The sequence below is a fragment of the Fringilla coelebs genome (genome assembly GCF_963513975.1).
Source record: "Fringilla coelebs genome assembly, chromosome: 3".
Taxonomy (NCBI): Eukaryota; Metazoa; Chordata; class Aves; order Passeriformes; family Fringillidae; genus Fringilla; species Fringilla coelebs.
Window position 1 is genome coordinate 25,929,280 of NC_140030.1, and position 23,278 is coordinate 25,952,557.

The 23,278-nt window shown below is 36.9% G+C and overlaps 1 protein-coding gene across 1 annotated transcript in view; it reads left to right on the forward strand.

The window, feature by feature from the left end:
* The window catches only part of PRIM2 (DNA primase subunit 2), a gene marked incomplete at its 5' end in the record, with an annotated part of 90,181 nt that overhangs the window by 35,144 nt on the left and 31,759 nt on the right, over positions 1-23,278 (forward strand). Inside the window, 3 exons of the mRNA XM_084202972.1 lie at positions 18,045-18,112; positions 21,143-21,215; positions 22,163-22,348. Of these exons, the coding sequence (XP_084059098.1) occupies positions 18,045-18,112; positions 21,143-21,215; positions 22,163-22,348 (327 nt within the window). The remainder of the gene's footprint in view (positions 1-18,044; positions 18,113-21,142; positions 21,216-22,162; positions 22,349-23,278) is intronic.

Below are 23,278 nucleotides of genomic sequence, written 5' to 3' on the forward strand. Positions count from 1 at the left end.
CAGCAAAGCATCCTGGCAGCAGAGAAGGTCAACAGTACCTCGGGCTGTATCTACAGCAGTGTAGCAGGTAGGTACACTGATTCCCCCTTTACTTTACACTTAATAGACCACATTTAGAATATTATGTCTAGTCTGGGGGCTTGCAGTACAAGATGTTGATAAACTGGGGCAAGTTTTTTAAAATTCTACCCTCTGTGTTTTCTACCTGTCTTTACTGCCAAAGTTGAACCTACTGCTTACCAGATTTTCAGCTCTTTTTTGGAAGGGCTGTTCTCCAGTAAGTTGGCCATCATCCTGTGTAGGGGACTTCTCAGTTGTGCTTGGTGAATTTCAGTTACAATTAGTCACCTGAATTTCTCCTGCAGCCAAGGAATATGGTTGGCACAACACAAGCCCAGGCAACAACATGCACTGCAGAGCACTCCAGGCTTGGCTTACTCAGGTTTACTGTGTACAGAATCCTTAGCTGCTTGCATTTTACAATGAGCAGTGAGCTGGTTAGCATCACTTCAAACTTCCAACAGCTTTTCAGCCATCTAATTTAACCTGGACTATAAAGTTGCAGTTTAAATACAGGGATCCATTATCAAAAGTCCTGTCAAAGCCAAGGCAAATGAGATCTGCTGTTCCTTACTCACAGATGTACTTTGTTTTTGTGACAGACAGCAACCATGTTGGTTAAAAACAAATTAACTATAAGTGGATTTTAAGAATTCTAAGCTCTCTGACTTTCCTAGGGTTTAGAGTGAGACTGCCTGGCCTGTTGTTCCCCCCTCATCCTTACTGCTCCATCAGAAGATGAATGGAGGACTTGCCTTTAAGTCATCAGGAGCCTCTCCTGATGAGAGTAGCCTTCCAGCAAAGGTGGAAAGTGGGTTCTTAACTTCAGCTCTCAGTACCCTCAGCTCCATCCTGTCAGGTTTTACAGATTTGGCATTAGAGGACATTTCTTGGTAGATCTTGTACTGAATCCTTTTTGACTGCTTGGTAGTTCTTTGCTTCCTTAAATAATCTTTATAAGGTGTAGATGTCTGGAAATTTATCAGTAAAGATGAGTGAAAAATCTGAAGGTTAGAATTGCTCTCAAAGTTGCATTTGTCTCTAATTTGTGGCATCACTCTTGGAAGCTAAAATACTTAAGATCTAATTGATTTCTGTTTACTTTTGGAAATTTGGAAAGTCAATATGCAGTACTTCTTTTTTTTTTGTTTACTATGTCCTGTCACTTAGCAAACATAATTAAACTATGCGCTTTAAATATTACATGGAAATGCTGTAGCAATTAAATTTCAGTGACTGCATAATTGGACTCAAAAGTTTCCTGTAGTTGCAGGATTCGAAAGGTAGAGTGTGGGAATTTCAAAATACTTTTGGATAATTCTGTCAGTTTTCAAGTTAGATTGTTTTGGCTCCTGGAGTCTTTATTCAGCTCGTTAAAGCGAGCTCTGTGAGCACACGGTTTTCTGTGTTGGGCTCGAATTTAAGGAAACTTTCAGAAAAGCAAGCTCAGGCAAAATACTAAAAATCAAATTCTTTGTATGAATTTTCTCTCCAGGCTGCTGCAGGTCCACAACTGATGTCATGTGTTCCAGTTGGACATTTTTACCCACCGAGTGTGGAGTTTGGAGTGGCTTTCTCAGTTTCATGTTTTGTGAGCCGGCTCTCTTTATAAGCCACGGTGGCAGGTTGAGTTCAGGTCAGCACACAGGTGATGTGGTGATGTCTGGGAGCCTGCCTGTGAGCCTGGTGTGGTTTAGGCAGAGCCTGCCCGAGCGTTTTCCCTGCGGGACACTGCGTTTTCCCTGCAGGAAAGGGAAGCGCCGTGGGGCGAGGCTGCAGCGGCAGCGCCAAACGGGCGCTGGGACGGCGCTCCCTGAGCCTCTGAGTGGTTGTCATCTGTGGCTCCATCCTTTACATCTGGTGCATTCAAAGTTTTGAGTGTCCTAGGTAATACTTTGTTTTGTCTGTGATGTTAGGACTACACAGGTTAATCTTTCGGTCATTAGACTTCGTTCCATAAGACTTAGCATAAACTAAACCAAGTATCAGACCATAAATGAGCAATTACATTTTTCTTGTTAATTATTTTTGAGACTGCTTACCATTGATTTCTATGGTCAATTCCTTGTTGTTATTTTCTTTCACTAGTGTTTTAGTTAATTTTCTTCCTGATGTCATAGTTTTTTTACTAAATGGACATATGTTCCTTTTTTAAAAATCTATGTTAAAAGCTTTTTGTCATCTTAAAAGATGAGTGGTTCTTTCTCTCTGAATATCTTTTTACCAACTAGTGTTGATCCTGAAAAAGAATGCTATCTGGATTTACAAAAAAAAGCAGAAAACTGTTACTACTTAACTGGCTACTCATTTGTTTCGAAAACTGCTTCTGTTTGCCTGTCTTTGCAGCTTTCTGAGGTCATTGCTTGAGCATTTTCCTTCAAGTCCTCTATAACCTGAAATACTGCAGATGTATCATCATCAGCTGGCTGTAAAAGCCATCCTGTGTTTAGAGTGTTGTTTTTTGCCTCAATTTGGTTATATTCATCACACCTAAATTTAATATGACCAGTATTCTAGTTTAAGATCTCTGTGTTTGATCTTTTCTTGCAAATATTGTGTATTGGATCTCCAGAGATACCATTTTACCAGCTGGATATTTAGAGCATTGTCCTGCATTCGATTTTCTAAGAAGAGCACAGCCTGTTCCTGGTACTCTGGAGCCACAGTGGCACAAGGGTTCAGTCACAGATTTTTTTTCTTGTCAGTTATGAAATTGTGTGTCAGGTTCCTTGTAGAAAACATCCCAGGTTTTGGCTAATATCTCAAGGTTATGTCTAAAACTTTTAAAGGAGAGGATGGAGCATCTTACAAACTTCTTTCTCCCAGACTTGTATTCTGATTGAATTCTCTTTATTGTCAGATCTAGCTTATGTTGAGTTGTGTGTTCCCTGCCTGGCAACAAATCCAATTTTTCTTAAAGCTTAAAAAAACCAAAGCACAATTCTACTACAGGCTGCAATAAAAGTGAATAAACAAACCATGTTACTAATTCTTTGTAGAGCCACAGTTAGTGATGTGACTCTATTACCTTTCACAGCATATCTGTGTTATGCCAAGCTATGACTGAGAAGCAGATGAAAGTAGCAATAGGGTACCATCCTAACATGATGATTTTGTCCTTAGGGCTTGTGGTGGTATCTCTAGTAAAAGCACTGTGTGTTTAGCACATGTGGAGGCATGTACATTCTGAAAATCATTCTACATAATATGGCTTTTCTGCATGTGAACTTTAAAATAGTGCAACCATAGTTCAGATTTGCTTCTGCTTCAGCTCACGTCTACCTGATTTAAATGGCAATATAAATTTAGGTTGTCTCACACATCAGGAACAGGCTGAAACCCTGTTACTGTCTATGTTCTAGCAGGTAAACCAATGAAGAAATAGAGGCTTGAGTAAAAATATATATCAGTTTGGAGTGCTTCTGCAGTTGTCTGCTCTTGCAGCAAGATAAAGCAATAAGATAGCTTTGAAAAATATTTGACACATTTTCTGACATAATTTGTCTGTAAGCAATGATTTCTATATAGCTCAGTTTTGCTGTTTTCCTCCTGTAACAACATTTCCTCCTGCAGATTGCAGTGGTCTTTCTCAAAATAATAAAACTAGTAAGAGACATAGTACTTCCTGAGTAGTAGAGATCTGACTTTATAAATCCTAACCCTGTTAGTGATGCCTTCACAATAAAAATTCTTTTCTCTGTTTTCCTGGACTTGCCATTTTAAACCTTGTTTGTGAAGTTTCAGTCAGAATAGCAGTGCTGTATACACTTGTGTACTGTGTTGAATTTAAAATATAGTTGAATCAACTCTTATGATCCGGTTATGCAGCATTAAATTAGTCAGAAAAGCATCTGTTTAAAAAAACACAGATAGTTGAAAACACTTTAAGCACTTGCAAAGATTTTTTCATGCCTCTTGCTGACCATGACCCATGAAACTGCAGGTCTGTAATGAAGAGGGACAGTCTCAGGTATACTTACTTACTTACTTGCTTTTCTTTTTAAAAAGATTTTATTTATCTGCAAGATGAAGTAAAAGATCTTTGGTATATGAAGTGATTCTAAACCAGCCTTAAAACTTCACTGTATGACTTAAAACAAGTATTCTAAGTTTCTCAAGCTAGTTCTAATAAATTATATTTTTCTTACAAAAAAAGTTAATTGCTATTTGTTGGTGTATCTTGCAGTGCACTTAAATGCTTGTAATGACTAAAGGAGTTTTTAATATATATGTATATATATATATATACACACAAATATAATATTTTTATTATTGTGGTTTATTATTTAAAACTTGAATCAAAAGAATATGTAATTTTAGGAAAATAAAACAGACTATCAGTGTTGTCACTGAATTTAGTACACTGTTAATTAAAGTAGAAGATATGTGTCACTGCTGTGGTCAGACAATCATTATGGAGAAGACCTATTCACTTAGTGTTTGTTTATTGAAGTTATGGATGTGGCATTCCTCAAGCAAGATGTGCCTCATTAATGAACCAAGGTGAATGGTGAGACTGGTTTATGTTTTTGTTGGCTTATTTTACCTTTTTACATTACCCATCAGTCCTGAGTACTTTTGTCAAAAAAGGTGAGGATTTACTCAGTCTTTGTTATATCAACTAAGTCATTAAAATTTCTTAGGAACACATAAGGAAGATTAAATCCAAACAGACTATTTCAAACAGCCATTCCAACCTAGTTCATTCTGTGAACTTAGTTTATGGGGTTTCGATAGAGATTCCTGGAGGGTTTTTTTGTGCATAATAGACTATTAATGTAAAGCTCTTGTTGTTTTGAGTGGAGGGATTTTTGTTTGGTTGGTTTTTTGGTGGGTGTGTTTAAGCGTACTTGGTTAACCATTAGGACTATATGAAAAATAGTTGCATTTTTATTGAAAACACATGTGGGAATTGACAGAATCTTGTTTCTGATTATTTGGTGATATGCAAAAGTTAAGCATGTATTTTAAACATCCTTGCTGTGTTTCAAAAAATAAGATTCAAAAAATACTTGAGATGTTTTTAGGATTTGAAATGTAATATTTGAGTCAAGCCATGATGTTTTATGGAGATTTTCTTTGTTTTTATTTTAAATATTGTGGCATCTAGACTTGACTGTTCAGCCTGGTATAACTTGTGTTCTATCACCTGTTTCTATCCAGGAGCCCTGATAGAGTTCTTTGACTTTCCTTGCATCTTGCTTTTGATCTCTAATCTCTTTTGGTCTCTTTGATGCTTATTTGGTGCAAAGTTGGGTTGTTTACTGTCCAGTTGTATTTCCATAGTGGTAATATTCTTGAAAAATATTGATCTGGCTGGTGGTAGCTTCACACTGTCGAAAAGTGCTTTAGCAATGGTCAGCTTAAGAGCAAGGCTAATGCTCCCATACAGTATCACTTTGTGCTGTAGACAAAGGGGCCTAGTTTGGTGAAAATTGTGATCCTTGACTTTATCCAAGCTTCAGACTGTCTCAGGCAAACAAAATGATATAGTCCATGTACACGCTGCCTTCTTCTTCTGGAGTGCTTTATAGATAGAACATTCAGTGAAGAACAACTGAAGTGGCAGTAGATGTCAGAGACAGAGCTGAAGTGGCTCTTCCTGAATATAAAAGGTATTTGGCCTTACTTGGCAGAAAACAGCTTGCCAGCTATTACAGAAGAGCCAGTTATCTTTAATACTGCTTCACTGGTAGTAAATTTTCTGTACTTTTTGTTCATATATAGATTATATCATTGAAAAATATAGTAAAAGATAAATAATTGGCTAATTAAAAACAAACAAAAAATCAGTTGAAAAATCTGCATGACAATTTAGTATGTCTTTTAGAGCATAGGGTTAAGAACATTGCAATCTCTTAAAACACTGCTCACTGGTTTTGATTTACTCTCTTCATTTTCCTTTCACCCTATACCATTTGATAGGGCTGGGTAATGAAATTGGGAATAGGGGAATGAAACTGAGCTTGGGAAGAAGAGGAGGGTCACAGCAACGTCGCGTTTTAGTTTTTTGTCTTTGTTTCCCACCACCCAAATCTATCTTTATAGATATCAATGCATGAGCATTTCCCTGGTTGAGTCTGTTTTGCCCAAAATGGCAATTGATAAGTAATCCATGAGCTTATACATGTATTTTCTCCCACCCTCCTGTTGAGGAAGGGAAGTGTGTGAATGGCTGGGTGGGAGTTTGGTGCTTAGCCAGGGTCTCCCCACCAAATGGTTCGATGACCAGCTCCCACATTCTTTTAAGAAAAGAGAGTTACTTTAAACAAATCTCCTCTGGTCAAGCTGTGGCTAGTACCATGGACTTTGAGCAGGGCACTCCCAGCAAGGTCAGGTCTTGGCTGGTGGCTTCTATGCATCGTGGTTCCCTCTTGGGGTCAGCCTTTTGCAGTGTTCAGTGTTCATGGGTTAGTCACCTCCTGCTATTCAGGGCTATTATTTTTTATTGATTTGTTGCATTCTAATTTAGGCACTTGGCATAAGCTGTCAGTGGCCTCCTTGGTGATGTTGTCTCCTTGACCTTGTCTATATCTAAAGCCCATCTGCTGGTGTTACCTGAGGTGCTGTCCTTGTTTTGCATTTTGGCCCAAGTGTAAGAATGCAAAGCTCTTAAGAGTTCATCCATTCTTCTTGTTTTTGTCCCACCCTTATCTAAAGCGTTAGAACAAGGTAGATGATGTTCTTTGGGCAAGCTTACACCAGTAATCTGTGCTTTCCTCATTTTACCAGTGTATACTGGTATCATCTAAAGAGCTAGAGCTGGGCAAATGTAGTCAAATTCCTGTCTTCTGAGTGACACTTCCAAGCACACTTGGACAATACACAGTTGTTTCTGTCAATTCTTGAAGGCATTAGGAACAGAAAGTTTGAATAAAGGAAAATAAGGATGTTTTGTTGCATGTGTTCTTCTATTTTCACTTAGTGAATTGACCTTAAAGAAAAGAGATAATATTTTAGATAGAAATTTCTCATTTACGTTTGCTTTCTAAAACAACATTCTATGTAGGCTGAGGAGTGACTGTGATTGCTCTGGCATTTTGTGGGAATTGTCTTCTGCTTTTTCATAACCTCTTCCATTATCTCTTGCACGTAGATGAAAGCAATATGATTTTCCCAACCTTGGTAACCTTATTGTCCCAGATAATTTTCCTCCTGCTTGAGTATTCTGTACAGGCTTAGTCATGGTACAAAGTCGCAAGTTGTGTGAAAAGAAGCTAATTTTCTTAAGCAAAATAGACAGTGGGCTTTCACATGATTTTCAGTAACCATTAGAGAAAGCGCTGTAAAAAGCAAAATTAGACTTGCACAGGTTTGGAATCTGTGTTTTTATGGTCTTAAGGATGATGCAGTATGCTGAGTGCTGTAGAAAGTATGTTTAGTAGGACTTGTGAACACTGTTTCAAGAAATAAGAAAGTAGCTAATGGGTATATATAAAAAAAGTGTCACTCAGTTCACCTGGTCCCAGTTTAGTAAGAGCTTTGGAGCCATTTTGGTGTCCAAGGGTTATATCAAACCAATCTGCAAAAAAATTACTAATCTGACTCTCATTGGTAAGTGAAGTTTTAATTTTTATTTGCTGTTGCTATGTTGGTAAACTACCCAGAACTGGTATGATATGTATTTGGATCTAGTAACTTCTAACTTTTAATTGTGTGTAGACCTTAGTTGTTTTATACTATATTTAACAATGGCTTTGCTGAACTATGTAGGGAGTAGTTTTTTATGTACTTTATGTACGCTTTCTCTACACGGGCTATTTTCTGTTATGAGAGCATGCTGCAAGTAATTGTGAGCAGCTTAGAGATCCTTTAGGGCTCTATAATTACTCAGCAGCCATAGTGAAACAGATTTGATGCTAGCAGCAAGAGTTCCTTGGCTAATATAAATACTTGAACTACTGATTACAGCCTCTGATCTTCTGCCAGTAGTAATTACATCCTCTATTTCTCCGCCCTGAGGGTGCTGAACTGGTGTGACTCAGGAGAAACCAAACTTCTGCAGTCTGTTGCCAGACACTTGGCTAATGCCATTGTATATTTTCATGGCTCCCAATGGATCATAAACTGTGGTTTGAAGAATGTTAGACTGATACAAGAATACAAAGGATATTTGGTAGCAGGTTTTGCTTAAAAATATGTTCTTGCTTCAGAAGATGGATACCAGATATGTTCAAAGACTAATGTTAGGAGAGTACATTCTTCATAAAAACTCTTTTTTATTACTTCCTGTATTTGAAGGCATTACTGTAAAGTAGCTTACCTTACCTTCTGAAATGCCCTTGCAGTACTTGATGTAGTATTTATTTGAGTTGGTTTTCCTTTGCACGTTCATCTGGCTTCAAACAACTTATGTCTTTCAATCCTGTACTTTTGGTTGCTGGACTCCATAGTCTTTTGGTGCCTGTTTTTGTGTGTGTGGAGTTCTTGAGGTGGCCAGCAGTGTCTTCAGAGTGTGTGTGTGTGTATGAGGAGTACATGGTCAGCCTGGCTGGGGTCAAGGGCTGGGAAGAACATCCCTGGGGCTTGAAGCCATCAGCTTCAGCTTCACTTCAGCAGCTTGCTGTGTGCACTCCTGCTCTGGAATGCTCTGGAAGGCACTGAGCCACAGGCCTTCATAAGGTCAATAGTTAAGTTCCATAGTGAAGTTCTAAGGCAGCAAAATTTCTGCTTTTTAATAAGTAGCTGTTTTGAAGGCTTGGTTTTCTGCTTAATGAAATTTACTCCTGGGGGAAGTGTTCTTATGTCAGAATGTATTTGTTTATTCAGAACATTTGTAATAATTGTGAATGCAAATAACCAATGAAAAAAATTAGAGTATTGCATGTCATTGGAGTTGCTTGTAGTTCTCCTTGATACAAGTGGCCTTTTCTGTTTTGGAAAGAAAAGACTTAAACAATAACTCTTACTCATGTCTGACAAGTTGTTACTGGCAATTCAGAGTTGAGATGAAGTAAAATGTTGGAAAATGATGATAAGTAGGCTCAGATTAATGCTGGGTTTTAGCTGTATGAAATTTGAGTGCCTGTCATGTTTTTAGCTCTTCTCACTGAAGATAAGAATGTAATCACTGGTACTTGAACATATGGGAAACTGGGCTTAAAACTCTGTCAAAAGCTGGCAAGATTTGATTTTGCTTCTTAATAAAAGATAATCAGTACTTTAAAATATGCACAAATGAGCAAAAGTGTTCCAAATACCTATGTACTTCTAAAAGATGGATATTTTTCCACGTTTTAGCAACAAAACAATTATTTTCAAGGAGTACCACATATTGAGAGAATTAAACAGTTGAAATTCAAATGCTGCCTTCTGAGTTTTTAAAGAAAGAGATTGGTGTCATGCAGGCTGTTGTAATAAAATCTTTTCTATGTTGTTTGTTTCTAAAGATCAGGTATGGAATTCCTAAGAATTATTTAAACTTATTTGAAATTGTATAGTAAATTTGTCAAGGGAAAAAAAGTAAATATATAGAGATTTGAGAAACTCATTAAACACAGAAAAATGTTTTGCAATAGTATCCTTTTCCCCTAGATGTTAGTGTCTCTATCTTATTGTTTAAGAACTGAATTAAGAGCACAGCCTTGGTAAGAGTCAACTTCAAGAAGTGCTCCTGGTCTTTAGGAACAAGTGATTTTTAAGATCTTTTGTTAATAATTTTTCCTTTAAGGAAATCTAAGAGTAAAATGATCTTATTTCCAAAAAACTCCCTTCATTTCATCCTCCTGAAAAAGAACTCTACAATCTTTTTAGAATTTGTTAAGAAAATCATGAGTCATTTTTAAAATTTCCCTACAATGCAGATGAAAATGTGGACTTTGGAGGCTGCTTAGAGCATGGAAGCTCTTATATGCAAAACAGGAAGGCTTAGTAGTTCAGAATACTTGGTACTATATTATGGGCTGTTTTATGTATTTGGTTTTCAGCAGGTTACCCAGGGAGATTGCAGTCTCCATCCTTGGAGATACTCAAACCCTGCCTGGACAGTCCTGGTCAAACAGCTCTAGATGGCCCTGCTCAATCTGAGGGCTTGGACCAGATGTTCTTCAGAGGTGCATTCAAACCTCGGGCACATTGTGAATCACAGTTCTTGAAAACCAAATGCACAGTACATAATACAGACAGTCTTGGTGTCCAGATGGGATCTCCTGTGTTTCAGTTTGTTGTCCACATTTCATCTGGTCCTGTCACTGGTTACCCATGGAAAGAGCCTGGCTCTGTCCTGTTGCACCCTCCATTCAGGTATTTATATGCATTGGTGGACTCCTCCAGAGCCTTCTTTTCTCCACGCTGATCAGTTCCAACTCTCCCAACCTTTCCTCATAGCAGATGCTCCAGTCCCTCCATCTGTGTGGCCCTGTGCTGGTCTTTCTCTGGTGTGTCCATCTCTCTTTTAGAGGGGAGCCTAGAACTTGGACACATAATCGATTCCCAGTAGTAAAATCCTATTACTAATAAAATCTAAATATCTCTTCTGAAGTTCTGTAATAAAGCTGATTTATAGTACCTGGTTTTTATGCAGTAGCAGACATTTGTTTCCTGTAGTGCAGAGGGCTTTAGTAATGGGCTTTCTAAAGATAAAACACATAGGAGTTTTTAACTGAAGGCCTACATTGATGAAGCCCTGTAGTAGTAATGATGACTATGGAAAATGAGCTTTTAATTAAGTATATTGGATGGGTATATAGAGAGTTGTTTTTTCTCTTTTTGACGATGTAGTCTTCAGCATCAGAGAACTTTTGCTGGTGTGGTTGTTCTTAAGCAGTTTTGGAGCACAGTGCTGGACTGATGAGGTCTGTGATGGGAAACACCTGCCATGGTTTGTGACAATGACTTTGAGGGTCTTCGAATAATAATCTTTCATACATTCTAACCAATTGCTTCTTATGTGATATTGGCTAGTAGCTTCTACCACAAAGAAGAGATTTTCTGAAGATTTTGTCTTTCTTAATTTCCTTCTCATGAATGCAGTGCGAGGGGCAGAGTGTGTGTGTGAAACTTTAAAACCATAACATTATGACCCTGGGGAAATCACTGCTGTATGAGTTACCCTCTCCCACATCAGTAATGCTCCATGGATGTGAGTTAATTAAAGCACTATTGTAAGAAAGGTGGAATCAATAACTTATTTTGGGGGAAGATATCTAATGAGCATCTTCATAACTGCCAACTTCAGCTTTATTTTAGTATGCCAAAAAGTACAAGACATGAGTTCATTTACATGCTGTCACCCTCAAATGCAGGTGAAATGATTATATGCACAAGTAATAATGCTGCAAAACCCAGCAACAGTTCGTTTGGCAATTAAGCAAGGTTTAATGATTGAAAAATTTTGCTTTAAAGACTAAATATGAAACTCTAATCCAGGTGTTATTTGTACCTCAGTGTGAATATGAAAGCCTAGACATTTCCAAATGGGAAAAAGAAATCAATTACTTTCAGAGGCAAGTGCCTCAGGAAAACATTAATTATTATTCTGAGTGCATTTGACAAATGCTGAGCTGAAATAAGTGGACTTTTGTTTCTTCAGAGTTCTTAAAGCATTAGGTAAATATCTAGGACATGCTAGCAAGGACACTTTTCACAACTCTTAATTTGCTTATTTTCTTATGGAAAATTTTTCATTTGACACCTGGCAAAATGAAAAGAAGACATTGTATATGTAATATTTATAATTTAGAATATCTATTTTACAACATAATTTATATTTTATTATACTCGTATATAGGTTTTAAATGTTTAGATACAGCATCTAAGCAACACTGATAACTATTGGGCCCTGTCTTTTAGAGTCCAAAAAGAAAATGAGAGTGCTAACAATATAATTTTAACTCTTCTGTTTGTTTATTTTGTAAATAAGTTAGTTGCTGCCTTTGATTTGCTTTCCTTAAACACAGAAGGTCACTTAGTGTTCTGTGTGATTTTCTTTTGGCTAGCTTGTGTTACTGTGAACAGGGGGGTGTGTGTGTGAGGAGTTGGTGGGAGTTTTATATAATCAAATAACAAAACAAAAGCAAACCCACAAAACCATGTTCAACCTTATATTGACACTCATATCATCCACCAGGGATTCAAGAGGGAAATTTTCCCCTGTTCTTTAGAAATGTCGGAATTGTTAAATTTATGCTTGAAGCCCAGTAATGCTAGTCTATGTTATTTATTTCCTTCCTTTCATAAATTTGGTGGTACTAGATGGAAATAATCTAAATGCTTTATGTATTAAATTATATTGACCAATTAAAAGAAAAGTTTCATAATGTTGGAAGCATTTTTGCATAGTTTTGAAGAATGTTATTTGTTGTTACATAGGTGGTGTGTTGTGGAATAGATGTAACATGAATTGTTTGGTATAGTTTTTACTGAGCATATTTCAGTGTAAGTGCTGCTGAAATAATTTTTAATAGCTGAAAAAGCCTTGGCAAAAATTGCTTATTAATTGTGTACAGTGCTGGAGATTTGTAAGATGCTGTGAAAGGTTAAACCCCAACTTTTTTCAAAAGGAAATTGATCAGTGTTAAAATGTCAACCATCTAGGTACAGCAGCATACTGGCATGCAAACACTGCTCTCTCTTTCCAAGTTCCCCAGCTGCATAGCATTTGCATTGTGACATTTTCTAACAACATTAGCACCATAGCTGATGTTTCAAAATCAATCACTTTCTGTTGGTAAGAGACAGCCTGCAGCTTAGTTGGATGTTGAAGGTGTTTCTCTGGAGCATAATTAACTTGAATTCTTGGGTTCTGGCAGTATCTGCATCTCATGACTTCTTAGTGCAAAATCATACAAACCAGGTAATGTAATTCTGAAATGTCTTTAAAAAAAATAAATAAAGGCAAACTAAAGTAATATTAAGGCTTTCTCAGAAGTACAAAATCTTTCTAGATATTGAGTCTGAAATTTAATCTAAAGCAAGTATTTTGGTGCCTGGTGCATTAAAGTGCCTTACTGGAGAATTGGTATCCTTTAATACTACATTTTAGAGAATAGGCAGCTAAAATTCAGATCTTGTTTTAAAGTTTTAGAGTTTCTATTCATCAGCAATGCTTCTAATCAGAGAGAAATGCATTAAGAAGTCTTTTGCGACTATTACTTCCTCTATGTAGGCTGAATTCTGGGATAAAATGTATGTGAAAACTGTTTCTGATTGCTGAAGGCAGATTGCAGTGGGAAAGAGATCTTACATGAATGATTTATGTTTCAAGTGTCATTGTATGGTAGAGTTTCCATTTTTGTATAGAGGCATGGCCTCATATATGGACTCATGGACTCTGTGTAAGTGGAACTATTATTTATTATAACAATAGAATTATTATAACTAATAATATAATAACATAATATATAATATGTATTATAATAGAATAATATAATATCTATTATATCTAATATATATAATGATATGATATATTATATAAGATAGATATATATTATAATAAAGAATTATACAATTATTATAATATATCATAATATATACTATATAATAGATATAATATAATTATTTATTATAATAATAGAATAAATAATTATATTATATCTATTACATAAGGCTATTATTTATTATAATAATAAATAAATAAATATAGTCTTAAAACGTAGACTTAGACTTAATAAATAAATAGACTTAAGACTATTATTTATTATAATCTTGCTGGATATTTGCACAATTCATGTTCAAGACCAGGTTGGATGGGGCTCTGGTCTAGTGAAAGGTGTCATTGCCTGTGACAGAGAGCTTGGAGATAGATGAGCTTTAAGGCCCCTTCCAGCCCAAACTGTCCTGTGATTCTGTGTTGATCCTATAAGTATGTAAAGAGTACTCTGAGATGTGTGTAGTGTAGCTGTAACAATATAGTGAATATTATGACACAGTCTTTGAGTAGAACTAAAGTGTTTCTACGGCATTATTTTTATCCTGTTCCATATCTTAAAATGGGAATGAGGAGAGGAAAGCTTCCCAAAGGCTTTTGTAGCATCTCCTGAAGATTGTTTTTTCTTTTAATCAAATGTATACTCCAGAAGAATAGGTAATCTAGATAAACTAGGGTTAAGGGAAAAAATCTGGAATTAAGGTAAAAACTTTCACAGAAAGCATATTACTGTCATCTTTTGTTTCTCAGTTACTCCCAGTGAAGGGGGAAAGCTGGGATCTGTTATTCTGACTTTCAGATGTAGCACGGCTACAGTATACTCAATAAAAAAAACATGAATGGTTTGGTTACATACAATTTGATATTCTGTTAGATTGGTTACATTTAGAAAACATCTTAAAATGCTGGCCAAACAGATCTTTGAATAAAGTTTGTCTAGTACTAATGAGTGAGTTGGAACAGGTGTAGTGCCTATTAATGTTAAATAGCTATTGTTAAAGGCAGTCTCTGTTTCAAAAAGTTCAAGAGAAAGACCTGAATAGGTAAAGTAGTGCTGCATTAGTAGAGCAAAAAGTAATTTTATTTCATTCCACTAAAGATAACTTCTAATTGTACACCATTCCTTTAGATGAGTTACTGCTGCAGGTAGTACTGTGATGTCATGTTTTAGTCATATCTTTGTTTCCATTTTTATGAAAAGAAGCTTCTACCTTCTTTCCCTCTTGCAGTTTGCTACTGTGCAGGCTCATACTCAAGTGGGTGATGCATTTAATGGGAACAAATAGCCCATAGTGCACTTGTTGGGCTCAGATAGGTCAGGCAGTAAGTTGGGCATGGGCCCTGAAGAGAGACCTCGATGAATTAGAGGGCTGGGTGGTCACCAACCATGAAATGTAACAAGGGAAAGTGCCAAATTCTGCACCTGGGGCAACCCTGGTTGTGTGCATGGACTGGGGATGAGAGGCTGAGAGCAGCCCTGTGGAATGGGACTTGGAGGTCCTGGATGACAGAAAGTCAAATCTGAGTGAGCCGTGCCCTGTGCCCTGGCAGCCAGGAGGGCCAGCCCTGTCCTGGGGGAATCAGGGACAGCATGGCCAGCCAGGCAAGGGAGGAGATTGTCCTACTCTGCTCTGCCCTGGGGCAGCCTCACCTCGAGTGCTGGGGGCAGTTTTGGGTGCCACAATGAAAGAAACACATTAAGCTGTTAGAGTCCAAAGGAGGCCCCAAGGATGGCAAAGGGCCTTGAGGGGAAGCTGTGCGAGGAGCAGCTGAGGTCTCTTGGTCTGTTCAGCCTGGAGGAGACTGAGCAAGACCCCACTGCAGTTTTCAGCATCCTTGTAAGGGGAAGTGGAGGGGCAGACACTGATCTCTTCAGTCTTGTGACCAGTGACATGACTGGTTTGAGGTAAAAACAGTTTATTACATGAAAAAGGAAACCAAAACAAAACACCCCACAAGCAGTGCTTTGCCAACCACAGACTGATGCCCAGCCAGGTCTCGAGCGATGGCAACTTTGGAAAAACTTCCCCTCGTTATTGCTGAACATGAGATGATGAGGTCACCAGCTCAGCTTAGCTCTGAGGTGTCTGCCTGTGCCTGTCTGCAGCTCACTCTGCCCCCTACTCTGATCATCCAGGCCTTGGGACTTGAATTATCTTAAGTCAGCAGTGTTTTAGGTTCTCTGTAAATCAAACTGCTTCAACATGATTGCAGTATGGAGATCGGCTCTTTACTTGACAACATTTTCATGTCTTTCATGTATCGAAAATGTCAAATGTCATGTTTTTGCTTTTCTTTCCATGGTACAATGATCTTTATGTTGAGTATCATATAGAAGTAGAAGCAAGGCTGTGCTTGCAGGAATTTGTCTAAATTTCATTTCAGAATCATTGGAAAAAGTCTTCAGAATCTCAATTTGGAATGTGTAATAGGGATCATCTTTTAGAAAAATGCTACTGAAAAAGCTCATGAAATTCTTAGCAGTTTAAAAACACCAGCAATTATTTTCCATGACCTTTGTAAAACTGCTTTTATTTGCAATGTGGCTTTATTAATAAAAATAGAAGGTTATAAGAAGAAACTTTCTACTTGAAAATATTACATTTTTTTAAATAATCCAGGCAAGGTGGAGGAAAATGTGCTCTTTCAATTAAAGTTATTCAAATATTTTGATGAGGTCTCCTCAACTATGTTTAAGGAAAGCTGTCCTTAGTGGTAGATAGAAAAAAGCAGTGCCATGAGGATCCCACATCTTCCTGAAATTAAACATTTGAAATAACTGGACTAAGTGTTTGTTCTAAGATTTGAAAAGTGTTAGATCTTATTTTCACAGATAATGTGAAAATAAGATGGTCTATACAGAACATTACCTTGTCCAGGCACCGTAATAGAGGAAAATGGGGAGTCATTTTGTTCTTAAGATTTGCAGATTCAGAAAAATATTTGCCATGTGGATTTGCCTTTGACTTCAAGGGGTTGTTTTTTTTTGCCCTTTAATGGTAGATCTTGAAGCTGCCAAGCATAGGCCACCTCTTCCATATTCTTTCATTGCAGTGTCAAGAAAAATCTTGGTTAAAGATCACAAGGTCTTAGTTCTGCCTCAATTACTACAAGTCTTCTAAATTAGTTTTAAACCAGTGTTTCTGTTAATTGATAGTGCTTACACAGAAATGTAGTTTACTGTGTAAACAACTTTGATAACAATCTTGATACTTTTTCAGGTTTTGAACGTTACTTTTTTTTTTGCTGCTTACATCATTGTCCAGTCAGAATTTCATGAACTTCCTGTCATAAATGCATGCTTTTTTTTCCTGATGAAATGCAGTATTTCAAGTACTGTGTAGAGGGAAAATATAGTAGGCTTGTCTTATGTAAAATTATACCTATGTGTTTGAGTGTGCACACAAATACTGTTTTCTGTACCTCTTAAGTTAATAATGGAGAAAGAAACATATTGTATTTCAGGTGGGTTCTGTCTTTGTTCTGATTACTTTGATTGGTGTTTAGAAGGCTTTCAAGTTCTTTTCAGAAATAATTTCTGATTTTCTGGTTGTGTTTAAAACAAAGTTAGAGGTTACTTTATAGGGGATGTGAATATAGAATACGTATATTGACCTTTAAAATGAGGTTTTTTTCTTTTAATTAAAAGAAACTTCTGAATAAATGCAGAGTTTACCGAAGTTTTAGTGTATCATATGCATCTCAATCTAGCTCCATAAAACAAGGGGATGTAGATCATGCTGTAATTACCAAGACCTTGATGCTTATTTATACAGTGTGAAATATCTTGAAATTTCTACTTTGTTCAGAGGTAGTTTTCAAAATACCGCCTAAGAATCATAGCAGCCACAGAATCATGAAATGCATGTTTATGTTCAGTATTTTGAGTTAGATGTATGTCAAAATTATCCAAAGTGCTTTTGTAGGTGAAGGTAGCCACCTTATATACAGATACTAAGCAAATCTAATACATGTATTTTTCCAGTTATTTCAGTTAATACACCAATTAACCAATATTCTACAATAGTGTGATATGTATTTGTTAATCTATAGATTGCTAAGTTTATTTTTGCAGAAAAAGTTGAATGTTTTAACAAGTCATACGAGTTAGAAGGAAAGAAATATTCTAGAACAATCAAATTGCAAAATAGGTTATGTCCATTTAAAAGGAAACAGTGTACACCAGAGGCATGTTTATATAAAGTCACATAGTGCTAAATACTATATGAATTGCTTTTATGCAAATGTAAATTATATATAATATGGTTTCATGAATTTTATTTACATTGGTAAAAGGCTGTCTAGGCTCAACATCACTTCTAGTTCAAATATGTTTGGAAAAACGTATACCATTTTCAGTGATGTCTTGCTATTTAATTCTAATTGCATTGTAATTTTAGAGAAATGATTTTTCACTGTTTGTTAACTTGTAATTATTTCTGCTAGCTTCAGATTCTGGAAGGCTCTGCTTAGTTATTTCTAATAGGAGAAATTATGTCTTACCCAATGTTGTATAAAGTTGTAACAATGCAGTGTGACTTCTAACACAATTCCTGCCTTGTGCTATCAGTTTTTTAAAGCTAATATTTTTATTAATTGTACTCCTTTTTTCTTCCAGCTAACAGCACGATCACTACCTTCCATACAGTCTGATGAGAGACTTCAACCTCTGCTTGACCATCTCAGGTAGTATAAAGTGAAAGCATGACTATATTCCTTCATACAGATTAAAGTAATTGTTTTGGTAGAATGCCTTCGGTACAGGTTTTTTACAGACCTCATCTGTGTGATTGGCTTTGAAAAAAACCCCATAAATAATTCTTCAACTTAACAAAAACTTTATAAATTACATGGAACATAGTTTATAGAACTAGTGTTGCTTTTAAGTGACAAAAAAAATAGTTGTAGCTTTTGTAAAGGTTGGTTTTTTTTTTTTTTTTTTTAATAACAAGTGCAAAGTTGTCAAGTTCCTTTATAAACAAAACAGATTCCAAATTACAGTGCTCAGAGCATGGGCCTTCCTTGTTGCAAATATTCTATACTTCTCTGCTCTTTTTGGAAGATTTTGCTGTCATTTATGAATGGAGTACTAATTTGTTTCTTTTAATGGACCCATGTAGATTGCTGAAAATGTGAACCATTAGAGTAAATAGTTTGCCTCCCTCTTAGTTGTGTATGTGTGTGTGTGTATATATATATGTGTGTGTGTGTGTATGCATATAAGCTTTCTACTTTATTTGTAGAAAAAAGGTAAGTAAAGAACTCTGGTGTCTTTTAATATGATATGATATATATGATTGCTTTTTACCACTTTATATGGGAATCTTCTCTTACTGTATCATATGCAGGAGGACAAGGTCCATACAATTAGAGGGAGCTGGTTTAGAATAATGGAATAATTTAGCTTGAAGTGAACCTCTGGAGATGATTTAATCTAGCCCATGCTCAGTGCAGATCTGGTTAGATCAGGTTGCTCAGGTGTTTCTTTTTGTAGAATTTTTAATGTCTCTAAGAATAGAGATTTACTTAAATATGGAAGGTCAGCAATCAAAGTGGTTTCTGAACACATACATCTTGGTATTAAGATCATTGAAATTATGTTGGATAAATTAGAAATGGAAGTGTTGAGTCTCCATCTTGGCAGTACTGCATGGGGAATTGGGATGCAGATCTAGTTTGCTGGATCATGCTGCTTATTTTCTACGTTGCTCTACTGCTTGAGCTATCTGTTCCCAAACCCTGACATTTTATTTTGATTTTTAAGAGTCTCATAGTTTTTATTAGATAGGAAGAGTTTTATGTTTTGTTGTTTTTAGTGTAAGTCAGAATAGGAAAAATAGCTTTCATTGTATCTTTGCTTATTTACATATGATTGAACTTTGTTCAAGAGCAATGAATGAAAACAAGGATTGCAGTGTTATTGTTACTGTTGCATAGCTGGGGGTACTTCTGAATGCCAATAACCTTCCATGGTTTTATTACCCTACATCTTACTGGGGTTATGAAAATATGCCTCAGTGGTATACCTTTCTTAATTTGAAGATCAAGAGCAATTAAGTTAGGTTTTTATAAACTGTGCTCTCTAGCAGTAATTATTGAGAAATTGAAAATTTCTTTTGATGTGTGCTCTGTAAGTGGAACAGTCCTTCAGTATCACAGTCAGTCTTGTCTGTGCCTTTTTTTTTTTAATATGGTAAAAGGAAAGGTTCCAAAAGAAGGTACTTCAACAGGGACACCATACCCCACATTTATGCCAACAGTTTTTTTTGTACATTCTTATGTTACCTTGGGTATGTATGTTATACATTCCATTTTGCTTTTTTGAAAATGGAAGCACTGTTTCCAGGTTATTTTGTCACCAACTGTAAAAATGATACAAATGCACCCAAGTTGCCTGTTTGGAAATTCCTTTAAAATGAACAAAATATATCAGACCTTGCAGCTTTAAAAGCAACCTCTGGCAATGAACAGACGGGTGACCAAAGGGAATTTAGATGCTTCTATAGTAAAACTAGTCATAATAGACACCCATGGTTTAAATACTTTAAATTATTTATCCCTTTTGTGTGATGAAAAAAAAATCTATTAAGTACAGTAAACCCTAGTGTGGAGTACCTAGGGTCTTATCTTCTTTAGCTTCTGCTTTATTGCCTTGGGTGATGGAATTGAGTGTGTACTTTGCAAGACTCACAAGATACAAAAGTGGGGAGAATGGTTTGCACCAGATAGGTGCTCTGCCTTTCAGATGGACTTGGGCAGGAGGGAGAAATGGGCTGCCAGGAGCCCTGTGAAGTTCAAAAAGGGAAACAGCAAGGCTTGCAGTTGGAGAGGCTTACGCCGTGTGCCAGTGTAAGTTGAGGGCTGAGTGGCTGTGAGTGCAGAAGGGGACCTTGGGGTCCTGCTGGACAGCTGGCTGTGAGCCACCAGGGTCCCTGTGAAGCAAAGACAGCTACCAGTCCTCTTGCATGGCATTAGGAAGGGCACTTGCAAGAGGTGAGGGGGATGATCCTTCCACTCTACTCAGCACGGGTGACACCACATCTGCAGGGCTGTGTCCAATCCCGGGCTCCCCAGTACGTACGAGAAGAGACTGAGAAATCTGAGGTTGTTCAGCCTGGAGGAGATAAATTTCAGGAAGTGTGTGTGTGCATTTTATCAGTGCATGTAAATAGGTGTCTGATAAGGAGGAGTAAAAAAAGAGTGAGAGTTTTCTCAGTGGAATCCACTGATAGGCCAGGAGGCAATGGGCAGAGACTGATACGCAGGAAATTCTGCCTAAACATAAGAAAACACTTTTTTTTGGACAGAGTGGTTGAACATTGGAACAGGCTGCTCAGAAGGTTATGAGTCTCTGTCCTTGGATATGCTCAAAACCCAGCTTTATGAGATCCTAAGCAACCTGCTGTAGCAAATACCATTTTGAGCAGGGGTTGGACTAGATGATCTTCAGTGGTCTCTCTGATCTAAGATCCCTCACCTCTCCTTTCAGGTGAAGGGAAAGAAGGTTTCTTTGCTATGTTTTCTTTAATGTTTTATGACATTATTTTATGACTCATAAAGCTCTAATGCTTTATGAGCCCTAATTACTTGGTTTCTAGTTTTTGCCTGATATGAAATATTTGCAGCCTATAGTTGATAAATTATTTTCTTTCAGAATTTTTAAACTTAAAAATATTTTGGAGCTGCTTTAACCATACTGTTTGTTCTCTTTTTCAGCCATTCTTATGTTGGCCCAGATTACAGCGTCCAAAAGAACACTGGAAAAATTTCTCTAGAGCAAATTGATGCTGTAAGTTGTGTTTCTGGAGTCATATAGGATGTTGAAGTATAACCTTTTAAATTCAAGTGCTTTATGTACAAACTAAATATAAAGCCTTTATCTTCTTTTTATTCATGTTTGCTTTGTAACTGTTGAGTGAAATTGTGTTGAAGTTCACAACAGCAGAATTAGCTGAAAATGCATCTGATCAGGATTCAGACTCAGAGTGCAGTTGCAGTGAAATGCTTAATTTGCTGTTCAATTTTGTGTACTTTCACAAATACTTAACATAATTACAAGCAGAATACAGCAAAATTTTCTTATTTAACAGTCTTGCAAACCATGAAGTTTATGATTACTGTGTTGCAGTATTAGTCTTTCCAATGCTGATTTTTGACTTACATGCGGGGTTTTGAAAACAAGGAAGCAAATAAAATGGAAGTAAAACATGGGATGTAAAACACTATGTATAAATTGTGCAGAGTTACAAAAGATATTATAACTCCTTCATCCGAATTTTAGGAACCATGTGTTTTCAGCATCCATCTTAACCATGATAGTGTTTCTCTGGCAGTGAATTAAAATCCCCTCCCCTTCCCCAACCCCAAAACTCTATAAAAGGTCATTTCACCATTCCAGATGCTACAAAAAAGCAGAGTCAAGAAATACTGTAATGCAAGTGTGGGTATATTTTTCCTGACAGCAGTTAAACCTGTGTAACTTTGTAGCTGGAGACAGTCTGATAGTACCAGCTGTATTACTCTTTCGTCTGGATTTTGTTCTTGAGATGGTTGTTGAATTGGATAGTTTATGGACTCACTTGTGTTATGAACTCAGTCCCAAGGCTCTCTGTACGCGCCTATCTTTTTTTCCAGCCATTGGCATTTTCAAATGGAGCTAATTAATAATCGCAGTAAACACATGTCCTACAAATGAAATGATCAGTATGCCTTAAACAGCAATTCTTCTCTTGTCAGCTGTCTGTGAAGTCCTTCCCTCTGTGCATGCGGCAGCTGCACAGAGCCCTCCGGGACAGCCACCACCTCCGGCACGGCGGCCGGATGCAGTACGGGCTCTTCCTCAAAGGCATCGGCCTGACTCTGGAACAGGCACTGGAATTCTGGAAGAAAGAGTTTATCAGAGGAAAAGTGGATGCAGATAAGGTAACGGAACAAAATGTAAATGTGGGGATGTAGTTAATGTGTACGTTGTGCTACAGGTTTGAATAGATGCTTTTTGAAGTTGAAAATTGGGCAAAAGGTACATCTTTTTAAAGGTGGGAGGTTGAGAGGTTTGGTTTTTTTTGTTTTAGTTATTTTGTTGGGTATTGACCTGAACTGTGGGTAAAAAAGGCAAGCCATAAAGAGGCTTTTATAAGTGTGGACTATAAAAACCTTACCAGTAAATTACTAGGAAATCAGTGTCCTTTATGAAATACAGGTACTATGTAACTAAATTAATTCACCAAGCAGATCAGTGACCAAACCCAGTACTGTCTGAAAGACAAAGTAAGACTTTTTTCTTGTTTTTTTTTTTTAAAAAAAATAGTTGGATAGCTCTGTGTGAAGTAGTCTTGCCTTTGCAAATTTACAGTTGAAGAATGAAAGAAGAAAATGGGGACAGAAGACAGAAGAATATGTTCAAGGAAATAGTGAGAAAATACTATTCAGTGCAGTGGGATGTATTACTGACATATTATTCGTTGACCTCACTCTTGCCAATATTTTTGGGAGTATTGTGGTGAGGAACATGTAATGTCTAATTTTTGGAGGATTGTGGACTGCTCCTTATCTTGAACAATTTAGGTGCTATGAAGCAGGCTTCCTTCCTCATCCTTCTCTGCCTGGCCTGTGGTATGTGTTAGAGCAGAGTTTCAGACTTTATCTGTTTGTGTGGAGTATGATACTTTGTATTTAATATTGTGAGATCTCAGCCTTCCAGAGTACTGTGAAGTATTTTTGGAGTGCTTGGTAGACAGTCTTTCCTTACTTTAGGTTCTCTGGGCCATGCTATTTATAGAAGATACAGGGCAAAAAATAAGGTCGGTGAAAATGAATTGTGTTGTATGCCTCTTTCAAGATCCAGAAAATAGA